This window comes from Hemiscyllium ocellatum, chromosome 8 (assembly GCF_020745735.1).
Source record: "Hemiscyllium ocellatum isolate sHemOce1 chromosome 8, sHemOce1.pat.X.cur, whole genome shotgun sequence".
NCBI classification, from domain to species: domain Eukaryota; kingdom Metazoa; phylum Chordata; class Chondrichthyes; order Orectolobiformes; family Hemiscylliidae; genus Hemiscyllium; species Hemiscyllium ocellatum.
The window spans coordinates 74,408,118-74,432,287 of NC_083408.1; the positions used below are offsets into that span (position 1 = coordinate 74,408,118).

General features: G+C 40.6%; 1 protein-coding gene across 1 annotated transcript in view; it reads right to left on the reverse strand.

Annotated features, from left to right (window-relative positions):
* The window catches only part of LOC132818195 (uncharacterized), a 49,215-nt gene extending 33,029 nt beyond the window's left edge, over window positions 1–16,186 (reverse strand). The window contains exon 1 of the mRNA XM_060828973.1: window positions 16,077–16,186. Coding sequence (XP_060684956.1) covers window positions 16,077–16,186 — 110 coding nt within the window. The remainder of the gene's footprint in view (window positions 1–16,076) is intronic.
* Between the last annotated feature and the right edge of the window lie 7,984 nt (window positions 16,187–24,170).

Genomic DNA, 24,170 nt, shown 5'->3' on the forward strand with positions numbered 1-24,170 from the left:
TCTTCATCAACATTGAGACACCTATTACAATTGTAGCCATTCCAGCAAAGGTGAGGAAATGAAAAACTGTCAGGTTTCAGTCAAGGAAGTGAAAGCTGTGCATTCTCCTGGACTGGAAGGATAGGAACTAATCTATCAGTTACACAATTAGTTTATACAGTCAACTTCTGAAACATTGAGTATCCAGATTAGACAGAAGTTCATGAAAGGGGAAAGTTAAATACAGTGAGTAGGGTAGTTGATGAAATCCAAATGCATGTATAGAATTTCTTGCTACCTAATGGTGATAAACTGAACTTATCATCTAAGGAAGGAGGACTGAATTGTGAAAGGTAAAGTAGATGGCAAGGATTTGATCATTTGTATTCTTGCCCATTTCAGTCATCATAATTGTTTTTCTGTTCCCCAGCGCGGGGAACGTTCCATACAATTGTCGGGATCTGGAATGCCTGAAAGGTGCCTCAAATCAATTCTACATATAAATTTAAAATGAAGTTGAAAAGATCACTGAGGATAAGAATTTTATAAATGTTATGGATAAAAATGAGCTTCAAGTGGGACTTGTTTTTCAAATGGTTGGCATGGAAAAGAGGCCAAAAGACCACGTTCCATACCATTTTTGATTTTAATCCCATGCCTTCATTGTCAGGGCTGTGTGATCTTTCATGTCAGTGCAACGTATTCATTAGTGTAACAAAGCTGAACGTGCAGTGTAGAACGCTGATTTAACAGAACCTGACAGTTAGCATTGACAGCAAGACACATTTGACACAATGACCTTCAACCTAATGCTGGGTAACATTCGGATTAAAGTTCTCTTGAAAAACTGTTGTGGTGCATTGCAGTGAGTTTTAAAAAAAAAACTTAACGACTAAACAGCTGTTTATTTTATGTTACAGAGTTATATAAGTGGGATTATTTCTACTGAATCCAAGTAAACTGAGATTTATTGCAGTTTTTTAAATTATAAAAGAGGAATTTAGTTGAGTCTTTTTGATTTAAAAAAAGCAAATTCTTAATTTTTAACGTTTCTGAAATATTACAAGGGGACAATGATGTTATTAAATTAGTAATTCAGAAGTCTGAATGAATGCTCTAGAGACATAAATACAAATTTCACCTTGGCAGCTGGAGGAATTTAAATTCAATTAATTTATCTGGAATAAAACAGTATTCTAATAGTTCACTCGTGCCTTTCAGTGAAGGAAATCTTCCTTTCTGAGCCAGTTTTGCCTGTATCTCACTGTCGACACACATCAGTATAGTTGGCTTTTAACTGTGCACTAAAATGGCCTAACAAGTCACCCACCACCTGTTCACAGGCAATGAGGAATAGCCTTACTGATAATGCTGACATCCAAAGAATAATCAAAAATAAGCAGCAAAAAGGATGAGAGCGGACAACTGGATCAATTTTGTCCTTTTTTTGGTTCATTCACAGGATGAGGGTATTGATAGCTAGGCCAGATTACCATCTCAATGGAATCAATTTAGGTAAAGGGCAGTACAGAAAGATCTGGGTGTTCTTGTACACCAGTCAATGAAGGCAAGCATGAAGGTACAGCAGGCTAATAGCATGCTGGCCTTCATAACAAGAGGAATTGAATATAGAAGCAAGGAGGTGCTTCTGCAGCTGTACGGGGCCCTGGTGAGACCACACCTGGAGTACTGTGGGCAGTTCTGGTCTCCAAATCTGAGGAACGACATTCTGGCTATTGAGGGAGTGCAGCATAGGTTCACGAGGTCAATTCCGGAATGGCGGGATTACCTTACACTGAAAGACTGAAGCAACTGGGCTTGTATACCCTTGAGTTTAGAAGACTGACAGGGAACCTGATTGAGACATATAAGATTATGAAAAGATTGGACAGTCTGGCAGCAGGAAACATGTTTCCGCTGATGGGTGAGTGCCGAACCAGAGGACACAGCTTAAAAATATGGGGTAGACCATTTTGGACAGAGATGAGGAGAAACTTCTTCACCCAGAGAGTGGTGGCTGTGTGGAATGCTCTGCCCCAGAGGGCCGTGGAGGCCCAGTCTCTGGATTCATTTAAGAAAGAGTTGGGTAGAGCTCTCAAAGGTAGTGGAATCAAGGGTTATGGAGATAAGGCAGGAAGAGGATACTAATTAGGAATGATCAGCCGTGATCATATTGAATGGCGGTGCAGGCTCGAAGGGCTGAATAGCCTACTCCTGCACCTATTGTCTAATTGCCCAGCACTAATTGCCCAGAGGAATCTAACAGTCGACCACATCACTGTGGATCTGGAGTCACATGTAGGCCATACCAAATAAGAATGGCAGTTTCCGTCCCTAAAGGAACTTAGAGAACCAGATGGGTTTTTCCAACAATTGACAATGGTTTCATGGTCATCACTGGACTCTTAGTTCCAAATTTTTATTAAATTCAAATTCCTCCATCTGCAGGATTCAAACCTGTATCCCCAGAACAGTGCCTGGGTCTTTGAATTAACTGTCCAGCAATAAAACCACTAGACCAGCACCCCGCTGTTGCAACCTTAATGAGCAGTGAGATTGCTCAGGCCTCCATTCGAGAAGGCATCCTCACTATTGCCACTTGCCAGCTGACATTCCAAGGAGTGTTAATTGAGATGAGATTGATGAGATTTTCACCCCTCACCTGGGTGGAAGGCCAGCCTCAATATAGCTAAAGACCAATCTGACTGACTAGCTACTCCCACTTAGAAGAGTAGCAGGAAGATCATCAGGCTAATTTGATGTGCACTCCTGACAATCTGACACCTTACCACTGTTTCTCTCTCAGCAGCTACTGCCATTCCTGCTCCAGAGTTCCAACATTTTCTGTTCTTATATGATGCACTTAGAAGATGCTGTTTTAGACTGAGTACAGGTACAATGGATTGAATGGACTCCTTCTGTATTGTATGATTCTATGATGAACATAAAAATTAAAAGGTTGATTTTTTTTTCCTCTCTTACATCTTCTCTTTGGAAGATGTTGTTATCTTGCTGGGATATAGGTTTGGTATGCAGTGTTTTTAATCCAGAAACATTACTGCAACTGCTAATGGGGACTAGCAGTAGATGACAATGGGTAGTGTGTGGTCACAGCCCATGTGATGACAAGGCCTGGCGTGTGTGGGTAGGGGAATGCACAGGGAAAGGTGTTCAAGCCCCAGAATCGTTGACCTCATTATTGAGTCCTGAAGGCTGCAGGGTGCCCAGGTGGAAAGCAAAGTGCTGTTCTTCCAGCTTGCCCTGAGCTTTGCTGAAGCACTGCAGCAAACCTGAGACAAAGATATTGGCCAGGGAACAAGATGGTGCGTTGAAGCACAGGCAACTGGAAGCTCAGGATTTTTTTTTGCAGACAGAACGTAGGTATCTTGTCAAGCAGTCACTCAGCCTACACTTTGTTTTCCCAATGTAGGGGAGAATACATTGCTAGCAGTGAATGCAGTAGCCTAGATTGAGTGAAGTGCAGGTAGAATGCTGCTTACTTGGAAGGTGTGTTTGGGGCGTTGAATAGTGACAAGGGAGACAGCTCTTTCCTGACTGTGGTGGAATTCCCTGACTGACAACTGTTCACCTTTTGACTTGACTGAAGGAACATTCACTGTAGACTTGGCAACAGGATCAATTGGCTGAAGCACATGCAATGTGTTTACCACATAAACTGTTGGCGATTTTGTGGGTGTGAGATTGATGTCGTATGGTGCTGTGCAGCAACATGTTCACCTTCATGACTGATCACATCTAATCATCATGAATAGCTGCCTGGCTTTCTGTCTGTGGTAAACAGCTAGGAAAAACAAACTACTGTGAGCCTGTAATTCTGAAAGAGGCAACAAAGCTGCAGGGAAGGGAAGGCAAAACTGAGATGCTGTGACCATCCAAGTAATTTTGAAGTGAATTAGCGCTATGAAAATAAACCAAAAGGTGTACCCCACTCCAATCCATTAGTTGGGCACCGTGCACAAATGGCTTGGCAGTAGCATTCCAGTGAATGCTGTTAGTGCATTCCTAAACAGTGCATTCAAGTGGATAACTGCATTCTAAGTGAGTCAGAGATGTGCCTGAAATAAGTCCACAGAGGCTGGTATCTCATCATTAAGTCTACCTTTATTTACACTTGAGCAATCTGACTTTAGTACTGCCGCATTCAGAGTCGGGTTTCAGAGTGTCAGTATCTCTGACACTCAATCTTTTTATCTGTCAGCCAAGGCTCCTTGATTGGACCAGATCAACAACCCCAATCAGGAAACTCATATTCTATAATGTCCAGTTGGCTGATCTCATTACAATCGCCACAGTGCCATGCTGATGTGCTAAGGCTGCTGCATGCCTGATGTCAACATGGATGGCTGGGGAGGTGCAGGCAGTCACTGGTCATGCAGCACAGCAATGGTGTTTCTGAGATTTCAATATGGGGCCTGGAGGAACAAGTGATGAGGGGAGCTGGCAGGCACCCACTCTAACTACCATGTCAATTATTGTCGCTGGCTAATTTCTGTCCAGTGCATAGGAGAATAGCAAATTGCTCGTAACTGGGTTGGGAATAGGTAATAATGAAATATAAAAAACAAGCAAATAGGCTTCTCATTACTAATTAGTGAGTTGAGTGGAAAAATGCAACTTTCACTTCTTGATGTTGACAATCTAATTTTTCCAATCTTGATGTGTTTTCCCTACTGATGTCCCACTGCCTCTGTTGTTCAGAAGCTGGGAAATTTCAGTTTAACATCTCATCTAGAAAACAGCATCGCTGACAGCCTAACACTTCCTAGGTTTAGCTACATTATCAACTTAAACTGTGTGATCTAACCATGGGGAGAGGTTTCTGACAACAAGATTTTATTCTACAGAAATTCATCAATGCATGTAAAATCTTGGATTTTAACCATTTTCATTAAAACAATGTATTCTACACGTTGCATAAGAATACTTCATTCACATTTTCTTGTCAATACCTTTGTACAAATCCCTGTAATTTCCATGATTATCCTTTTTCCACTAGATCCTCACAGCATCCTGATTTTTTCCAACATTTCTACACTTTAATGCCAGAAGGATTGAATGTGATACTGCTGTATAAATTATTTAGAAAGTGAGCACATTCTTTCCTACACTTGACATTTGTTAGCTTTGCCTAGCCAATAGTGACTGCACTCTATAAAATACAGCACACTACTGTGCAATGTGAAAACATCATTCTCTTAATTTAGGAAACATACTTTATTCCTAAAAATAACTTCATATATATACATAGTCACTAAAGTAGTTTGGTTCTACACAGTAGCATATGAAGAAACAAATAAACATTAGAGTTTGCTATATCCAACAAACAATCCAAAGACATTTCTTACTTGTACAAGATTATATTTACATATATTTGAGGCACCAGGAGGGTCCAAAAACTTGAAAAGACGCCCATTTATCTTCACCAGAAAGACCTCATTGTGGTATAGGAGCTGCAGATTGAATGCATTTAATTCAGCAGCAATAAAATAAATAAGCTTAGCTTGGATTAATCATGACACATTTTTATCAATTGTTCAGTACCTTATCTTTTATATTATCCCTTCCAATTTTTTATATTTATTCCCTTCCCTCCTGTTTCTCATACCTTAAAATTAGTAATACATCATACATTTCCACATGTAGCAGCAGCATACTTTGATTTTACCCACACGTGGATTTCTCATGGATACTGAATTATTAGTCAACATCACAACCAATGCATTTCTGTTTAAAACACAAAACATAAGCACCCTTCCAACGGGACTGGGCAGTAGGTGACAGGAAAGAGAACCATCATCAGTTTCCCACCTCCCCCAAGCTTGTCCTGAAGAAAGGTTAGCACACTCTGAATACTTGCCTGACTGAAACCAGAGAGAGTTCTAATCCCTTGCTCATTACCATTTTACACATGCAAATTGAACTTTTATAAAACTTAGGCTCTAGGATTTTACCTTGGCAGTACAGCTTTCATAACCATAGAGTCTTGTGCTCTGATCAACGTTCAAAGAGTAATAATATTTTTTGGTGAAGTGGGTGGGGTGAAAGATAACAAATGGAGCATGATAAAAGCAACAACTTCTTCATTTGAGAACAGTGAAGGTAAATCTCTATCCAAAACACCAAAATACTTTAGACATGAAGTATTCAACTGCTTATTAATTTATTGTAACTGTGTAAAGGATATTTAGTAAGTTGAGGCCAATTTAACTTCCAGCCAAAGTACTTCACATGCCAAAGAAAATCAAATAATTTCAATCAATGACACTACTAAATACTTAAAGTTGACCAACTTTGGAAGGTTAGTCAGTCTTTACTATTTAAATATTGAAGTAAAACCACAAAAAAGCAATGACTGGCATTAGCTAACTTACCTCTGAAACTATCTCCTCAGCAAGTGCAAAAATTCAACAATTTATATTTATAAAGCAGTGCTTAACGAGTTCCAAAAGTATTGAAGCTTTTGAAGCAGATATCTGTAGTGCTATGTAAAGAAAGAGTACATTTGTATCAAAACAGAAGCCTGGAAATGCACAGCAAGTCAAACAGCACCTGTGGAGGGGCGAACAGAGTTAATATTTCAGGTCCAAGAAATTCAGATGAAAGATCATTAGCCTGAAAGGTTAGCCTGTTTCTCTGTCTACAGATGCTACTTGATCTGCTGAGAATTATCAATGTTTTCTGTTTTTATTTCAGATTTCTAGCATTTCTGCATTATTTTACTTTTGGTCTTATAACTTGGTATCATGGGGTGGATGATATTCATAGGCATGTACAAATGGATAAGCTTACAGGAGTGTGAGCTGAGGAAGTTAAACTGAAAATATTAAAGCCAGTTCTCAGTTATGGGAAGCCAATGGAGGTTGATGAAAAATCTGGACATTGTGTGAGGAAGGACACAAGTCTAAATGTTCCAGATGAATTAGTATTTGTGAGGAAACAGTGGAGTGGCCAAAAAAGTGATCATAGGAAAAATAACATTCTTAAAATAAATAATGGTGCCTTTATATTGTAGCTAGCAGTATGATGTTAGTGCTAGCGAGTGACTATCCTACTGGCTCTATAGTAGTCTATATGAAAAGAAAGCAGAGCTGTGAGCATACACATAAATGCTCATATAAAACTTTGGTGCTAAAGTTCTGGTGGAATTATAATTTTTTTGTGTTACAAAGTGTCATTGTTACTAAGATAAAGTTGGAATTTTTATGTAATTGCTAATAAGCTGATGTATTAATGCTGTACTGCAACTTGTAAGAATCACAAACAGATTGAGACATTGCTAAAGTATACCCAAATACTGGTTACAAAAATACTTATTGTGCAACCATAAAATAGAGTTAAATTGTGTTCCTTATATCAGTTTAAGCACTGTCCCATCAATGCAGAAAATACAGTTTAACAAGCTACGAAAAGCTTTTCAATTGCTGTTTATATTTGTAATGCTCACAATATAACAACTGAATCAGATTAACAGATACTGGCCTGTCGAAATCATAGCAAAAGATGACTCCATTATATCAGTAACAATTTTTTTAAACACCAAAAGTTTAAAATTGTAACGCCCTGCTGCTTTTTAGCCTTACCTGTTACATATGAAGCAAAGTTTGCTCAGTTTCTCATAACCTCTGGTAAGTTGGGCCTGTGCTGAAGACTGATCTCTGGAGTTCCAACTTTGTCCTTCATCTGAGGCTATTAGAAAAGACTATCAAACTACGACGTCATTAAATCCGTTCTCAGCTGATAGGAAAAAGAGATGCCAAAGATTGGCATATTGCCACTTTAGATAAACACCAAAGGCTGAACTGGAAATGCCTGTAAAGGGCTCTATAGTTAATATGTAATGATGTAATAACCGTAACTGGCGTTTAATGATAATCCAGTATCTGAAACATCTGGAAGAAAACAGTGAAGAGGTATTCAATAACTTAAATGACACAAAAGAACTGTTTATTTTTGTGAGCAGGAGACAAATGCTAAACTTAATGTTTGATCAAGTTAGGTGCAGTTAAGTGTAGAATAATGGTCAAGCCCCATTTTGGTAATTTAGCTCCATTATGCTATTGAACAGTATACAGCATCAACAATACCTGCTGATAGTCTCACACATTTAGAAGTAGGACTAGAGGGTCAAGGTTCCAGGAAAGTTACTCCTACCTTATTTTGTATCTAGTTTATATCATTGATGAAAGGTTTCTGTTCACTGGTATGAAGACTGACATGGCTTTCTCTGTACTGCTCTAATACAACCTCACAATGTGGTGGTAGCACTAAAAGTTGACAAAATCTTCCTTTAGAGCAATGGGAGTGATGCCCACCACTGGCACAAACATTGAAAACAAAGGTGACGGACAGCTGCTAGATTCCTACTTTGAAGCATTAAGTTAGATCAGCACCCTTCAACATGTGAGACCCCAACAGCAGTTGAAAAGTGGGCAGTGCTCCAAGAGACGACAATTACGGAAAGGCAGACCTTGACATCTCCACATTAAAATGCAAGCTACAATAAAAGGTCTGCAACAATAATCTGATCACTGGGCCAACTTTGTGGAGCCGTCAGGGGCCCGAAGAGCTGAGCAGTGACCGAGCTGCCAGACATAATACAAGACTGAAAGAACACCACACCAAAAACATGGGTTTACACTAAAAAAAATCCCCAACTGCTCTTTTACAGTCTCTCAAAGTAGCATATAGAGGAAATGCAGTTGGAAGAAAAGCTCTGCCACAAGCTATGTCTGTACTAATGAAACTCCTCATTCATCACAGAAGATTCTTGATGTAGGTTTGCAATTTGAGCCCTACTCGGTAGCATCTTCAGTGGGCCTCGGGCGAAGTAATGTACATGATTCCTACTTTCTATTTTTATGTTTGGGTTGGTGATGTCATTTCCTGTGGTGATGTCATTTCCTGTGGTGATGTCATTTCAGGGGATGGTAAATGGGGTCTAACACGATGTGTTTGTTGATAGCGTTTCGGTTGGAATGCTGTAGTATTCGTGGGCGGTGGAAAGGTTATGATAGCCTCTTTGCACTCTAGAACTGCCATTTTTCCTATTGCCTGAACCACATGGCTCAAGAATGCTTCTAGGAATTCTCGTGTGTGTCTCTGTTTGGCTTGTCCTAAGATAGATGTGTTGTCCCAGTTGAAGTGGTGTCCTTCCTCAACTGTATGTAAGGATACTAGTGACAGAGGGTCATGTCGTTTTGCGTTCGTGTACCCTGGTGGCTAGTTTTCTGCCTGTTTGTCCAATGTAGTGTTTGTTACAGTTCTTGCATGGTATTCAAAACTCACTGATCACAGAAGATTGCTTTAGAAACAAACATGACATCCTGTAGGAAAGACCCACCTTCAATGTAAAATCTGGCTGTTAGAGAAATTATTGACAAGGATGATAACACTGAACCTCAGAGATTTCCATCAATGGATACTACACACATGTTATTCGGATATAGGAGGTACAGTTATTCTGTTGTTAGAAGGCTTTACATAGCTGAAAGAAGTTACCTTCCATCTTGAACTTTTCAACTAATTTGGCCCTGGATGATAGAACCTTGTGATAAATGGCTAGCTTTAGGAAATGTTATGGCACAAAGGCAGACAAATTGTGGAAATACTGAACATTTTTGAGAACCAGCTATTTAAGTTAGGAATAAAGGCACCATGATCCCAAAGGTTGCTGAGGGACCCACATCATAACCTCAGCTAGTGCAGGAATTGAACCCACATTGTAAGCATCACTCTGTATTACAAACTAGCCATCCAACCAACTGAGCTAGCCAACAACTTAACTGTAACTTAGTAGGAAAGCCTGAATAGCTCTCAACCTCATCCTTCAGGCAAACATAGCTGTCAGCTAGTCAACCACAGTGAGTTTAGATAACAGTTCCTGAAGCTCTTCTCATGCCTCAGAAAGCTCAGTTCTGTGTACCACGTCATACTCAAAGCAGATGCCAAACCCTTGTGTTTGTTCGCACCCTGGGAGGATCCACATCCACCTTGGTCAAGGCAAAAGAGAATATTGAGACAATGCTCAGGAAGAGAATGATTTCAAAAGTCTCTCAGCTGGTGCTCAGTTATGGTGTCATTTCCCAGAATGGAGCGTTTTTTTCAAATGTGTGTCTTATACATTTGAATATTGCAGTGCATTGTGAAGTATATCTAATGAAGTAGATGAGAGCCTGGTTAATCTTGCTCAGAGCACACTTTTCACTAGGTTAGATAGCGACAGTGGCTTCAGGAAATCTCTGTTAAATGAGAACATCAAACTGCTCACCACATTCATAGCATGTCATAGACATTATTGCTTTAATCACCTGCAAAATTGGTGTCATATCCTCAATCTGAGAGTTTTCAGTAGACAATGTTCAATATAAAAGAAGGCATGGAAGGTGTTACATGTCACATGGACAACATTCTCTACTACAGATCCACTAGAGATCAACATAACCAGACAGTATGGAGAGTCTTGTTGCATAAGTTACAGGATACTATGATGTCACTCAATGACACGTATGAGTTCTCCAAGTCTACAATCAAATTCTTGAGCCATGTGGTTCAGGCAATAGGAAAAATGGCAGTTCTATAGTACAAAGAGGCTATCATAACCTTTCCACCACCCATGAATACTAAAACTTTCCAACAGTTCATGGGAATGGTGAACCCGGAATGGAAATTCTTACCTTATTTAGCCCAATGAATCTCGCAGACAACTTCTGAAGTGAGATCAGATCTGGCATTGATGTGAATATCAGCAAAACTTGATTGATCAAATAAAAGAAATGCTCATTTCATCTCAGGTACTTGCAAATCATGACCCAGCTCTTCTAGCTGTAATAGTGGAGATGCAACATCCACAAGTCTAGGAGCAGTCTTATTTCTGATCCATGATGGGATCAGATGACCAGTTTACTATGCTACCAGTACTCTTATACATACAGAAGAAACACATTCCTTTAATGAGAAGAAAGCATTTGCAGTAGAAGAGTCATGTAAGAAATTCTTTGATTACCCCTTAAGTTTGCTGATCAGGATTGAAACTGACCAAAAGCTAGTGATAACTTCATTAAACACAAAAGAATGGGTAAAGAGTCCCAGGATTCAATTTGCAAATGATGCAATAAGAAACCGTCATTGAGTACATAGAAGAACAACAACAAAGTAATAGTGATGTTCTATCAACACTCCTGATGAGGACAAAAAATGTCATTCATGCAGTTGAGACCTTAACAGCCTTAATCACTCACTGCTTGTCAGCCATATTGAGGAAGATGCTGGAATGTTGGGAAGTTCAGTTATGTGGTGAACAATTTGTGAAGATCTGTATGATCTATTTGGAGGTTTGACCAGAGTATTTTCCCAATAACCCAGGCATATGGCAATATTTGAAACAATGCAGTTCCACCTGCATTATCATTAATGTTTAGTTGCAAAATGGTGTACAATGTTGGTAATCTGCTCCTCCAGTTGTCAAAATGCTCCAAGTTCCTCCAGATCTGGAATTTCCTTTTTACATCTTTCTCACCTTTCCAATGTACACACACAAAAAAATCTTTTTGACCAATTTCTCTTACTACATTCTGGATTCCTATCAGGAGACCAGACAGTGGTGTGAGCTGTTTAACTTTTCCAGAGTTCCAGAAATGTATCCATACGGACACTACCAGGTAGGCAGTAACCTTCTCAGAATGGAAGCTAGTATGGATAATATGTTGGTCTATGTTTGTGAGAACACAATAAGAAAAAAACAAGCAAATCACAATCAGAATCTAATGCAAATGCTAGACAGAGCTTACCAGATGAATTGGAAGCTGATTAAGAAAAAAGATTCAATTGAAGATACCTGAAATCAAGTGTGTAGGTTGTGTACTGACAGCAAAAAGACTTCACCTAAATCCTGACAAGGTAGGAGTAGCAGCAGTGAGGCAGTAACCAAAAGATGTAACATACAGGCCACTTCAAAGCACCATCCTCAAACTGCTCCTATCTGTTTACAAAGTGTCTTGTAGTGATTGTAACAAGTCAAGTCGATCTCCTGGATTACGAATTCTCTGTGTGGGGCTGTTAATCTGCTCCAATTGGGGAGCCCTGGCAGACAGTTATAAAGAGGAGTGTCAGAGGTTCTGTTCACTCTGAGAGCTGGGTCTGAGGGAGCAGGATCAGTGTCCAGGACTCTCCACATGAAAATAAAGGGTGACTTGGTGACGGAATACTGGCGTCTGGACTTATTTCATATCTGTTACTTCATTTACAGAGATATCAATGAGACATGATTTACAAGCAAGGAAAACAGATATACATTTCCTATAAAGAAACTTTAGAATGCTAGTACAGTTTGAGATTCAATAAGAAGCAACAGTTTACTATGTATTGGTCAATCCAGCGGAGACATTGACTCTGAAAGTCTTGCTTAAAGCAAGCAAATTATCAAGGAGATGCAACTCTTGCAGGAAGTAGTGATGAAAGGATGACTGAAAGCATTGAGACACACCTCTTGCTATGCAAGACTATTGGACATAGAAAGTTGAAGTTATAGCTCAAGATATCATCTTTTTGAAGTAAGTAGAGTTATTATCCTTAGGAAGATGTGGAAAGAGATGCTGTGAAGGTAGTCCACACAAGGAACTCAGACTTACCTGAGGAAGGCAAAAGAGTGTTCAACCGACTAAATATGAGCAATGAGATTAAGGAGCATACTAACCAGTTCAGTGCTTTACTGAATTCCAAGCCAAGCTATAAAGAGCTACTTCTGACATGCACCATCACAGACAGACCATGGAAGAAACTCTTCACACAGCAACTGCTTAACTTATCACCATCAAGTTCTATTTTTTTAACCACCTGTTCAGAGGCAGTATCACACACCTCTGGAACAGGTGGGACTCAAAACTGCATAGTCTGGGCAACATCGATTTTCCTGCTCCTCAGATGCTGCCTGACCTGCCGTGCTTTTCCAGTACCACTCTAATCTAAATTCTGGGTTCCAGCATCTGCAATCCTCACTTTTACCCCGTAGGGATACTACCAGTGCAGCACAAAACCCCCCTACCATCAACTATTATTCTGACTCCGAGGAGTGAGACCAGCTGACTTCAGTGACCAGCAGTGTGACTGAAGAATCCAGTGCACATGCAGAGAGAAATGAAAGTGGACTAACGAGAGTTGACATTCACTTTGGTAATGAATACTAACTTTCTGTGACCATGTATATTGACAACTCATATAACCTGTAACTGCAAATTATATTATATGCATTTTGTTTTAAAGAAAAAGGCAATGCTTGAAGTGCAATGCACTTAGTACACAGGCTGACTTGCTGTAGTTATGTGACCTCTGCCTCATCTGTAAGGACATCTATGTGCAGCCTGTGCACATCATTTGAAATCTCCCACAAATGTTCCCTGTGAAATAACTCTTGACGTCCTAACGTGCTTACCAAAGTCAGAGTCAAAAGGAGGTTTGGCGAAGGAGTGGGGGGGGGGAGGGGATGTGTGGATGGGTGTAAAGAGAAATATTACTGGTTAAATGTTAATAGGAGATAATAGTGATTTAAAGGGCAAGAAGAAAAAACTTGAGAAAGGAGTAGAATAATGGTTAGGTGAATGAATAGTAAACACCACTCGTTATGTCTGCTGATGTTCCCTTGCATTTGGAATTAGGAAGAAGCCAGCATGGTTCTAGGAGTTCTCTCTCATACCTAACTCTGTATATCATGCATATAGTTAATCGAAGGTTCCTGTTTACAGTTGTGAAACATGACTCGCTTCTCTCTCTATGCAACCTCAGTATGACCTCACAGTATCAAGGAAATGCAGTCTTGTTTATTTTTTATCCAGTGGGAATAACGGGCTGGCAAGGATGCAGACAAAGTTTGGGGATCCCAAAAATAATTCAAGTTATCACTGAGATTGTACAATAACTGTGCCTGGTAGTTAACTAAGTTCTTAGGAGAGGAATTGAGAGTATATCTCAATCAGGGGATGGGAAAGGGGACCTCAAGTAAGGAAAAGCTCAAATTTCCTTCCTGGGCTCCATAGGAGCAATCCTGCTCTTCTTGCTCAACAAGGAAAGAGAAAAATATTTTAAATAGCCTGTGACTCTTGACCTCTCATGGCCCAGGATAGTTTTATTGCCTGTTAGGCTGATCTGGTTTACTAACACAGGCCTCAAGTTCAGTGTTCAAGATGGAGGCAAATCTCCATCCTTAAAGAAGGGCTTTCCCGTGCAAATTGCTTGGTGTCATGCTCACCTGTTCAGAAACAGATGAGGATAGCAACCCACAATAAAACAGCAGGAACACTGGAGATAAATTGCTGTAGCTATTTCAACTGAGATGTTTTGTGGGTTAAAATTGGGCTTTGCATTTTAGCAAAGCCTGACCAAAGGGAGTAATTTCCCCTGATGGAGAATGCAGAACGTGGGATAACGCTATGGATTTAGAGTTATTCTCAACATTATACAACTAGTGAAAAGGCTCTATTATGAATATAAATTATCTTGGTTTAAAAGGACTTCCTTACTCATACTATTGAGTAGAGAAAGTGTTTTCCTCCATTTAATTCTCTTGTTGACAATGAGCAAAGCAGAGGAAATCTGCTGATAAGACTTCTAAAGCTCATATGATTTTCTGGCCAGTGACATTCCTGTGAATGTTTGTGAGAGTGAGTCAAAAATAACATCAATTCTCATGATACATCTGGTGTAGACAGACACAAGCAGGAATATATAAGAGAAAGAGAAAGAGATGGAGGCGGAGGCAAGAGAAAGACTTTGCTCATCTGTTATTCTTTCGATATCTGTAAGCAGCCATGATTAACCTGTTAACTCTGCATGACTTGTAGAGTCCAATGCCTTGGCTCCCTGGTGTAATGCCATGAAAGATGAAATAATGCCTTTAAAGTTTGCTTACAATGCTCGTGTGCACTACAGGTATACATTCATTTTATATCCATAATAATAGAAAATCTATACGTCAATATTTCAAACCTTAAAGCAGCTAAACTATGCAAAATTGCTGAGGCCACCAGAGAGATTTAGGTCCAGGAAAGCTAACCATAATCATTTAATACATTTTGTATTAACCACAATTAACTTCAGTGTCTGAATTATTGAATGTTAACTTCAAGTCATTATTTGAAATCTATATTGAACAATCATAAAAGATGAAATGTAAAGTTGCACCTGCAATGAATTATGAGATAATCAACTCAAATTTTATTTGATAAAAATATCCCAACTGTGTAACATCAGAATGCTTTAAAACTAAAGTTTCAAATACAATTATGAAATCAAAATGCATTTCTTGCAGAAAACAAGTTATAAATTCAGCACGTCTTGTACAAGTTGAAGGCACTGTAAGGAACTTACCTAATTCTTCCGTCATTGCAGAGAGATTGAGCAAAGCTGCTTCATAGTACTTTCTTCAGCTGAACTAACTTCAGAGCTCAGTTATCTGTTTATTTAAGGGCGAAGTTCTTTAACCCTGGTGTTACTTGCCATAAATTTATATAAAAATAAATCCGTTCCCATAAATCTCCATAACAACTGACAGATTAATGATACTTTTCTGTAAACATAGACATCTGTATTTTTCATAGTTTACACACATAGAATTTTGTTCTCATAAATTGATTAACTTTGCAAAACTATATGCACTTCTAAGAAACACTTTGTTCTGGGTTACGGTTTGGCAGGGTAGGACACATCAATTCCTACGATGATCTTTAGCTTCATAAATGGAGTGAAAGAGGGAAAGAGAGAGCAAACAAATTAGATTGAGAGAGTGACACATCTTTTCAAGGACAATAAAGTGCAGCTTAATTTTATATGGTGACAAACATCAACCTGGAAGCAGTACAGTTCAGTAAAGCTGGAATTTCTTTAAAGGTGTGTAGAGTTTGTTCTGTGTTTTAGAAGCTGAATCTTTCCATTTGTTTTGAATTGCATTGAGTTTTTTGGGAGGGATATTTGCCACATGGCCTAGTAAGTTCTCTAGCCGCACATTCCCAAACTCATTACATGAATTACTTGCCTCAGTGATGTCTTTCATGCTCGATTCTGGCTCCATCATTTTCAGGACAACTTACCACTCAGCAGCAATGCTCTCTCGAAGCTGTGTGACTATGCACAACGGCTGCAAGGCTCCACACTCAGCAATCGGTGTCTGCACCCGGTTCTGCAAGTTGTTTGCATGCATTGACCTCGGAGGTCTGTGCAGGCAGAAAGAAAATCAGAGAGAATACTGCTCCAGCAGAAATCAGCATGCCATGCACCCACATCATCTTTGAAAGGCCTCTGTACACCCTAATAAGCACTGGCAATCTGACATTGTCCGTCACTGTCCAATTACTGGCAAATTACCCATGACACAGATGACATGACTAACACTCCCTCTTACATATAATCCCTTACTAACGCTCTTGTCGCTGTTTAACCACCAGGTCACACACATTACCTGTTCCTAGCTACATTCTGCCTGAACACCCTCTATCTCAGTGCTACCCTGTCCCCATAACCAACTGTAGACCTGCAGCTCATTACTGTCCAGTAGAGGCCTCTACAAATCATTGGTCAGACCACAACTGGAGTTTTGTGTTCAGTTCTGTGCTCCTCCTTTAAGCCTAAAGCCCTGAAGAGAGTGTGAAGCAGATTTACTAGAAAAATGTGAGGAGTGAGCGATTTTTAGGAACAAGGAAAACTCAGAGGAATTGAGTTTATTCTACTTGGAGCAATGAAGATTTTTTGTGGTGTTCAAAATTATGAACAATCTTGACAAGGTAACAAGCAATCCAGACACAATGCCACTAGATCATCACCTCCCCTAATCTTGGCATATGAGTAAGATTAGGGGAAGTGATGATGGCTTAATGGTATTGTCACTGGATTGTTAATCCAGAGATACAAATAATGTTCTGGAGACCCAAATTCGCCATGGCAGATAGTGGAATTTGAATTCAATAAAAATCTGGAACTAAGAGCTTAATGATGATTATGAATCCATTGTTGATTGTCAGGAAACACCCAACTGCCGTCCTCACCTGAAATGGTTTCCATGTGAGTCCAGACCCACAGCAAAATGGTTGCCTCTTATCTGCCATCTGCGATGGACAATAAATGCTGGTCTAGCCAGCGATGCCTCATCTTGTGAATGAATTAAAACAAAAGATTGTCAGCCAGAGAGCTAGGAGTGAGATAAGGAGAAACGTCCTTATTCAGAGAGTTGTTAGGATTTGGAATGGGAGAGTGGTGGAGGTAGATTCCATTGAAGGTTTGAAAAGTGATTTGACTATTTGAAAGTGATGAACTTAAAAAGCTGTGGAGATAAGACTGGAGAGTGGAACTAGCTGTGTACTTTTTTCGAGATGGTTGAATGACCTCCTTCTGTAATGTAAATTCTAGGGGAACATCACATTCAGACAAGGAATCAGACAAATATAAACATGAGCTTCCATTGACAGGCAGCAAAAGACTGAACCTTACACTCACAACATATATCGGTTTTTTGGCATCATGACCAAAAGATATTTTGCAGTCCACAAATTTCCTTGCACCCAGCTCTCACCTACTGGAAATGGGAATCAATCCTGTCCTGCCTGGCCCATAGTAACAGGCATGTTCTGATGTGGGAATGCCAGATTTCTCCTCCCCCCTCTCCTCCTTGGTAAACTCCTCTCATCTCCCTGATTGCTCAGCATCCAGCACATGACCTTGTTGCCTGCTCCAGTCTTAATGAATAAAGCACACCAGGATGATGCAGCACTCTCTGTCCTGACTATACTGAAGGGCTTGCTCAGAACGCTCCATGCAGCAGAACCACATCTGCAGCAGCCCTATTGTCTGCCCATCAATGGCCCTAGATCAAGCCCGGGTAGCTCTGTTTCTGTGCTCCCCTCAGTTCGGGAGCTGCGCAAAGACATCATGAGCCCTGGTTACAGAGGGTATCTCTTGTCCTCCTGCAGCCTGCTTTGGCCCCTCAAATACACCAGGTACGTGAGAATGTTCTGGTATTTATAAGTCATGGCAGTTTCCAAGGTAAAGGGCACACACCTCCTGGAAGTGTAATGGTGATCACATTTACCATGTCCATTAATGGAATGGAATCCCATGTTGTTGGTGAATTCTGCAGGGTTCTGATATGTCTCATTAATGTCACACGTGAGCAGCGAATGGCACCCTGCATCCTGAATCCCAGGGCCCGGCCTGCATCAACTGACCCCAGTATCGAGAGAATCAAATGACCCGGGGTGGTTATATACAGGTGTCATTGTCCTGATGCATTTGGGAGAACTCAACTGCTAGATTCTGCAGAGGTTTCCTGTTGCTCCCCGGACAGAGCCAGTCATATAGACATTTAATATCACAGTGACTTTCATAACTACTGGGAAAGGATGGCCTCCCTCTCCTCCAGCTCTTGGATCCCACTGCAACATCCATTACAGTACCATCACAGTGCCCTGAGCCATACGAAGCCTGCGTCTACATCACACCTCATTCATCCTCAGGAAATGGGAGTCAGGGAGACCAACTCCATTTAGGGGGGCCATGTAGCAGCAATTGCCACCTGAGCTGACTACTCCCACCCTCCACACTAGCCTGCTGCGCTCCTGGGCTTGCCACAGGTCTTGTTCCTCCCCAAGGCGAAAGTGAGGACTGCAGATGCTGGAAATCAGAGTCTAGGTTAGAGTGTACAAAGTTAAAAATCACACAACACCAGGTTATAGTCCAACAGGTTTAATTGGAAGCACACTAGCTTTCGGAGCGTCGCTCCTTCATCAGGTGATACAGGTCAGGCAGCATCCAAGGAGCTGGTAAATCAACGTTTCGGGCAAAAGCCCTTCATCAGCTCATGATGGACACTCCCATCACAGCGCTTGGACTGGTTACCAGGCATTTCCCCAAAACCCTATGTCCCCTATTATCTTGCATGACCCCTAACAACCCATTTCCACTCATTCCTCCCAGATTGGGTTCCACCATATTGGATCTTATCTCCAACTGTTCTCACTGCCCCCTGAACCCTGGAATTGCAGCTGAATGTTGGCCATGCCATTCCTTAATGCTCTCCATGTAGGGAGTAGTGGTGGTCACTGACAGGAAGCAAACACTTTGCTTGGGCATACTATTGACCTGTGAACTATCAAGGCGAGACAGAAAGACAGATGTGCAGGCAAATCTCTGAGAACTGAAAAATAATTGGGTAATAATGGTAGGAGATTTCAAATTTCCCAATATTAACTGGAATAGATAAAATGTGAAAGGCTTAGAGGGGTGAAATACTTAAAATGTGACTGTGGTACTTTTAAACAGCACATAGGAAGTATTACAAGAGGGGAATGGTGCTGGATGGGAGCACTTCAGTGATAGGGACCATAATTCAGCAAGATTTAAAGTAATTATGGATAAGAACAATGATGGAACAGAAATAAAGGTTCTGAAGTGGTGGAAAGCTAATTTTAATAAGACAGGATTTGAAAAAAATGAAACTTGTGACAGACACTGAAGGTTTAAAACAGTGGATGCCTTAGAGAAACACAGAGTGTTGCTTAAAAAGAAATTAGCAAAGTGAAGGGACGACATGAAAAAGCATTAAAGAAAATTCAAAGTCATTTTATAATTTTATTAGGGCTAAGACATTAACTAAGGAAAAAGTGGTTTTAACTGGCTTTAAAGTGGATGAGTCCCCTGTCCAAGATTAAATGGATCCTAGGCTGCTGTGGGCAGCAAGGGGAGGAAATTGTTGGAGCTCTGACATTAGTTCTCAAGCCATCTCCACCCTCAGGAGGAATGCCAGAGGACTGATGGACAGCTAATGTGGTACCATTGTTCAAGAATGGTCAGAGGGATAAACTAGGGAACCACAGACCAGTGAATCTAACATCTGTGCTCGGGAAACTATTGGGAAAAAATCAAAGGGATTGAAGTAATCTTCACTTGGAGAGGTAAAGATTGCTCAAGGATAGTCAACACAGCTTTGTAAGGGAAAGATCAGGTCTAATAAATGCGATTGATTTTTTGAGTAGGTGACTAGGTAGTGCAGTGGATCTAGTCGACATGGATGTCTGTCAGGCTTCTGATAAAGTCACACATGACAGTCCGATTAAGAAATTAAGAACCCATGGCAAATTGGACCGAAATTTAGCTTAGTGGCAGGAAGAAGAATGTTATGATTGAAAGATGTTGTTGTGACTGGAAGCTTGGGCTAAGCTGGGAGGCCAGTCACAGGCCAGAGCCCAGAGAAGGGAACAGAATGAGCGCGGTCTGAGCTGGGAGGTTCAGTGCTGGCTCCCTTGCTGTTTGTTGCTTACATTAATGATGTAAACATGAATGTAGGAGGTATGATCAGTATGTTCCCAGATGACATGAGACCTGGGGGTGTGGTAAATAGTGAGGAGGAAAGCCTTAGACTACAGGACAATAATAGAACAGAATACAGTAGCCTTTTTTGGCACATGCACTCTTGGTGGTAACTGAGGGATAGGATACCTAGGTATTGACACTTTACTGTTCTCACAGAATTGAGATTGTAAAATAAAGGACCAACGTGGCAATGCAGAGTTTAGAAGTCTAGAATGAGAATAAAAAGTGTTTCATAACAACTCAAGTTATAGCCATTTTCCATTGAGTCTGTGACCATTGGGCTTCAGAACACGAGGCCTCGCAGCCTCGAAGCACTAGCTTTTAATGTGAACTCGCCTCCAGAACCTAAGCCCCAGCCAGTCCGCTCTTGCTTTGCTCCATGCTCTGGGCTCTGGCTGTGACTGGGCTCCCAGCTCGGCCCATGCTTGCTCTGCTCCCCACTCTGGGCTCTAGGTGTGACTGGGCTCCCAGATCATCCCACGGTCACACTGCATCCCACTTCATGCCCTACCCTGTGACTGGTCTCCCAGCTGGGCCCACACTCACTCTGCTCCCTGCTCCGGGCTCCAGCCTGTGACTGGAGTGAGTCACAACCTCGGCCTGCACTCGCTCTGCTCCCCTCTCTGGACTCTGGCCTCCCAACTCAGCCCTCGCTCACTCTGCTCCCCTCTCTGGGCTCTGGCCTGTGACTGGGCTTCCAGGTCGGCCCATGCTTGCTCTGCTCCCTGCTCTGGGCTCTGGCCCACAACTTGGTTCCCTTCATCTAGCCTTCACTCTCCAGGTAGGGTAGTTTAAGAATTAAAAGTCAGTGGGATGGGGTGGTGGAGTGAGATGGAGGGGAAATGCAAAGGACTGGAAAGACCTTGAACACTGCAGGACAGGTAGATCAGGCAGTTAAGAAGGTATGTGGAATACCTGCTTTCCTTAACAGAGGAGCTGTATATAGTGTTAGTTGGGCACAGTTGAAGTGTGTGCAGTTCTGGTCACCACACTGTAGGAAGAATGTGATTACATGGTCTCATTTAGATGCATACATTTTTGAGAGGTTTTAAGCAGAAGGTTTAGAAGGGATTTGAATATTGTCACCTAGAGGGTTTTGGGTATCTGGATCTCACTGCCTGAAAAAGTGATGGAAGGAGGAAATTCTCAAGATATTTGAGATTTACTCAGATGTACACTTGAACTACCACTGCATTCAAGGTTACAGGCCCAGGGTTGGAAAATTGGGTTATAACTGTTTGATGCTTGGTCCAAACATGATGCCATGCTGTAAAAACTGGATGACTCTTCGGAAACCATGTGGTCAGCAGACACAAAAGGAAGCAGCCAATACAAACCAATGCTAGAACAAGCCACAGTCATCAAGTTCAAAGCATCTTTATGAGCAAGCCGAGTTTTCTCTAAAAGGTTAGTTTTTTTTGATAATCAGAACAGGATTAAAATTCCAGAAGCTCTTGGGGAAGTGACATGTGACAAGTTAAAAGACACTGAAATCCAAAAGTGAAGTTGTTTAGGCACGAAATATGCTGACAGTTTGTATCAGATGACCAAATTATGAACCACATCGTTGACTGGTCAGCAGTAAAAAATTCTTAAAAAGCTATGCCATTGGGAAAATTTATAGATCATATGTTTCCAGAGCTGTCTTGGAAAGTTGGCACTACATTGGTACAGAGAGTGATATAGGTGCTTGTAATTGAATGAGGTTGTAAGGTCTGTTCATCTTTTGAGGATCATTTGCTAGTTGATTCATACATAATTTGTGTTGGGTCTGATCATTTTAAAATAAGCGATACAGGAAGTAGAATCCTGTTTGTAATTTCTTCATGTAGTGGTCATTCAGTGAATGTATACTTTTTAACAGTTTCAAGGACTGTAACAATCCCTGTAACAGACCATAACTTTCTCATGGCATCTGAAATGCCCAAAAATTAATTTGAAGCAAAGTACTTTTGGAGTTAATGTAGGTTCTAATGCTTTGGTCCAATCACTTTGAGCAGCTTCATCAGTGATCTCTCCTCCACAATAAGATCAGAAATGGAAATGTTCACTGAAGTTTTCACATCAGCATTTGTGATTCCTTAGCTATTGAAGCAACCTATATCCATATACAACAAGACCTGGACAATATTCTGTCTTGAACTGATTAATGGAAAATAATATGTACAACACACAAGTATCAGGTAGTCACCATCTCCAACAAGAAAGAATGTAAGTTTCTTCCTTTGACATTCAATGGCATTATCATCTTTGAAACACTACTATCAATATCCTGAGATTACCATTGAACAGAAATTGAATGAGACTGTTGATATAAAGAAGATATCCACAAGAGCAGGTCAGGTGCTAGGAACTTTATGGCAAATAACTTATCACCAAATGACACAGTGCCTGTCCACCAACCACAAGTTATAAGTCAGGAGTGTGATGGAATACTCACTACTTATGAGGATGAATACAGTTCCAATAACACTCAAGATGCTCCAAACCATTCGAGACAGAGCAGCCTGCTTGACTGGCACCTTTCACACCATTTTCAACATTCCCTCCCTTCACTACCAACACACAGTAGTGATAGTGTGTTTCACCAAAACTCCTTTGCAACCTTTCAAACCTGTGATCTCTTGCCTTAGAAAACTTGTTTTCTGTACTTGCAAGGGCAGAAGATACATGGAAACATCACCACGTGCAGGTTTACTCATGCTGCCTTGGAAATATGTCAGTATTCCTTCAGTGTCAAAACCTGGGAATTCGTTTCCTGACAGTACTGTGGATGCCTCCAGACTACAGAAATTCACAAAAGTACCTTTCTCCAAGGCAATAAAAGTTGGCGAGCCAGTGATGCCCACATCCCATGACTGAATAAAGAAATGTAAGTGCTCATCTGACTGCCAACTGCAATGTTCAACATTTGGTGCTCATGCCAAGGGAGGAATGCTTGCAAGGACAGACAGAGAACTTCTCTGTTATGTGAATAGTGCCATGGGGTCTTTTACATGCACCTGAACAAGAAGCTAAGAGTTAACATTTCCTTTGAAAGATAGTATCTCAGGCAACACAGCACTGTCTTAATAGTGCAGTGAAACATCGGCCTAGATTATGCCCTCAGGTCATAAGCACAAGAAAGGGATAGGAAAGTATGACCCCCTTGTTAATGATCAAATTCAAATTAAATCTCATTTACTCAATGCTTTAGCTGCCCTGTTCATGTTTCAAATCCATTAATATAGCGGATCAGTAAAATATTTTTGATTTTAAAAAATTAAACTTAAATTATTTATACATCAGTGAATGTAGATTGATAATGTGGCTTGAAGCAAAATATTAAAGACATGAAAGGCAACCTTGAAAAATGATACATATCGCAGTCATAGATTGTGCACAGGTACCTGAACTGCACAGAATGAGTTTGTAAAAGAAGATCAGATTGCTTATTTGACAAATCCGAACAACATCTTTAGTTTATTTACTTCTCTATTAGCATTGTAAACTGGTAACAACATGGGCAGAGTTTGGTTGCAGGTAGCATTAAGCGTCACAATAAAACATTACTGTCATTGTCTTAGTGATAAATTTCGATCTGAAAACGAAAAGGACTGTTAGCGAGTGTTGATTTTCCATAAAAAAAGCAGTAACCAACTGTCAATTAGGCAAAATTGTCTTTTTTCCCAAAACAAGTTCTGCCAATGGGTCTAAAATAAGAAACTAATTTTGGAAGAATGTTTGCTGCATCAGACATATTTGTGTGTATTGGTAAATACTATAATGGGTTCTTCAGTTTGCATCCCATTCTGAAGTGCAACTATGTGCTCGACTAATCAATG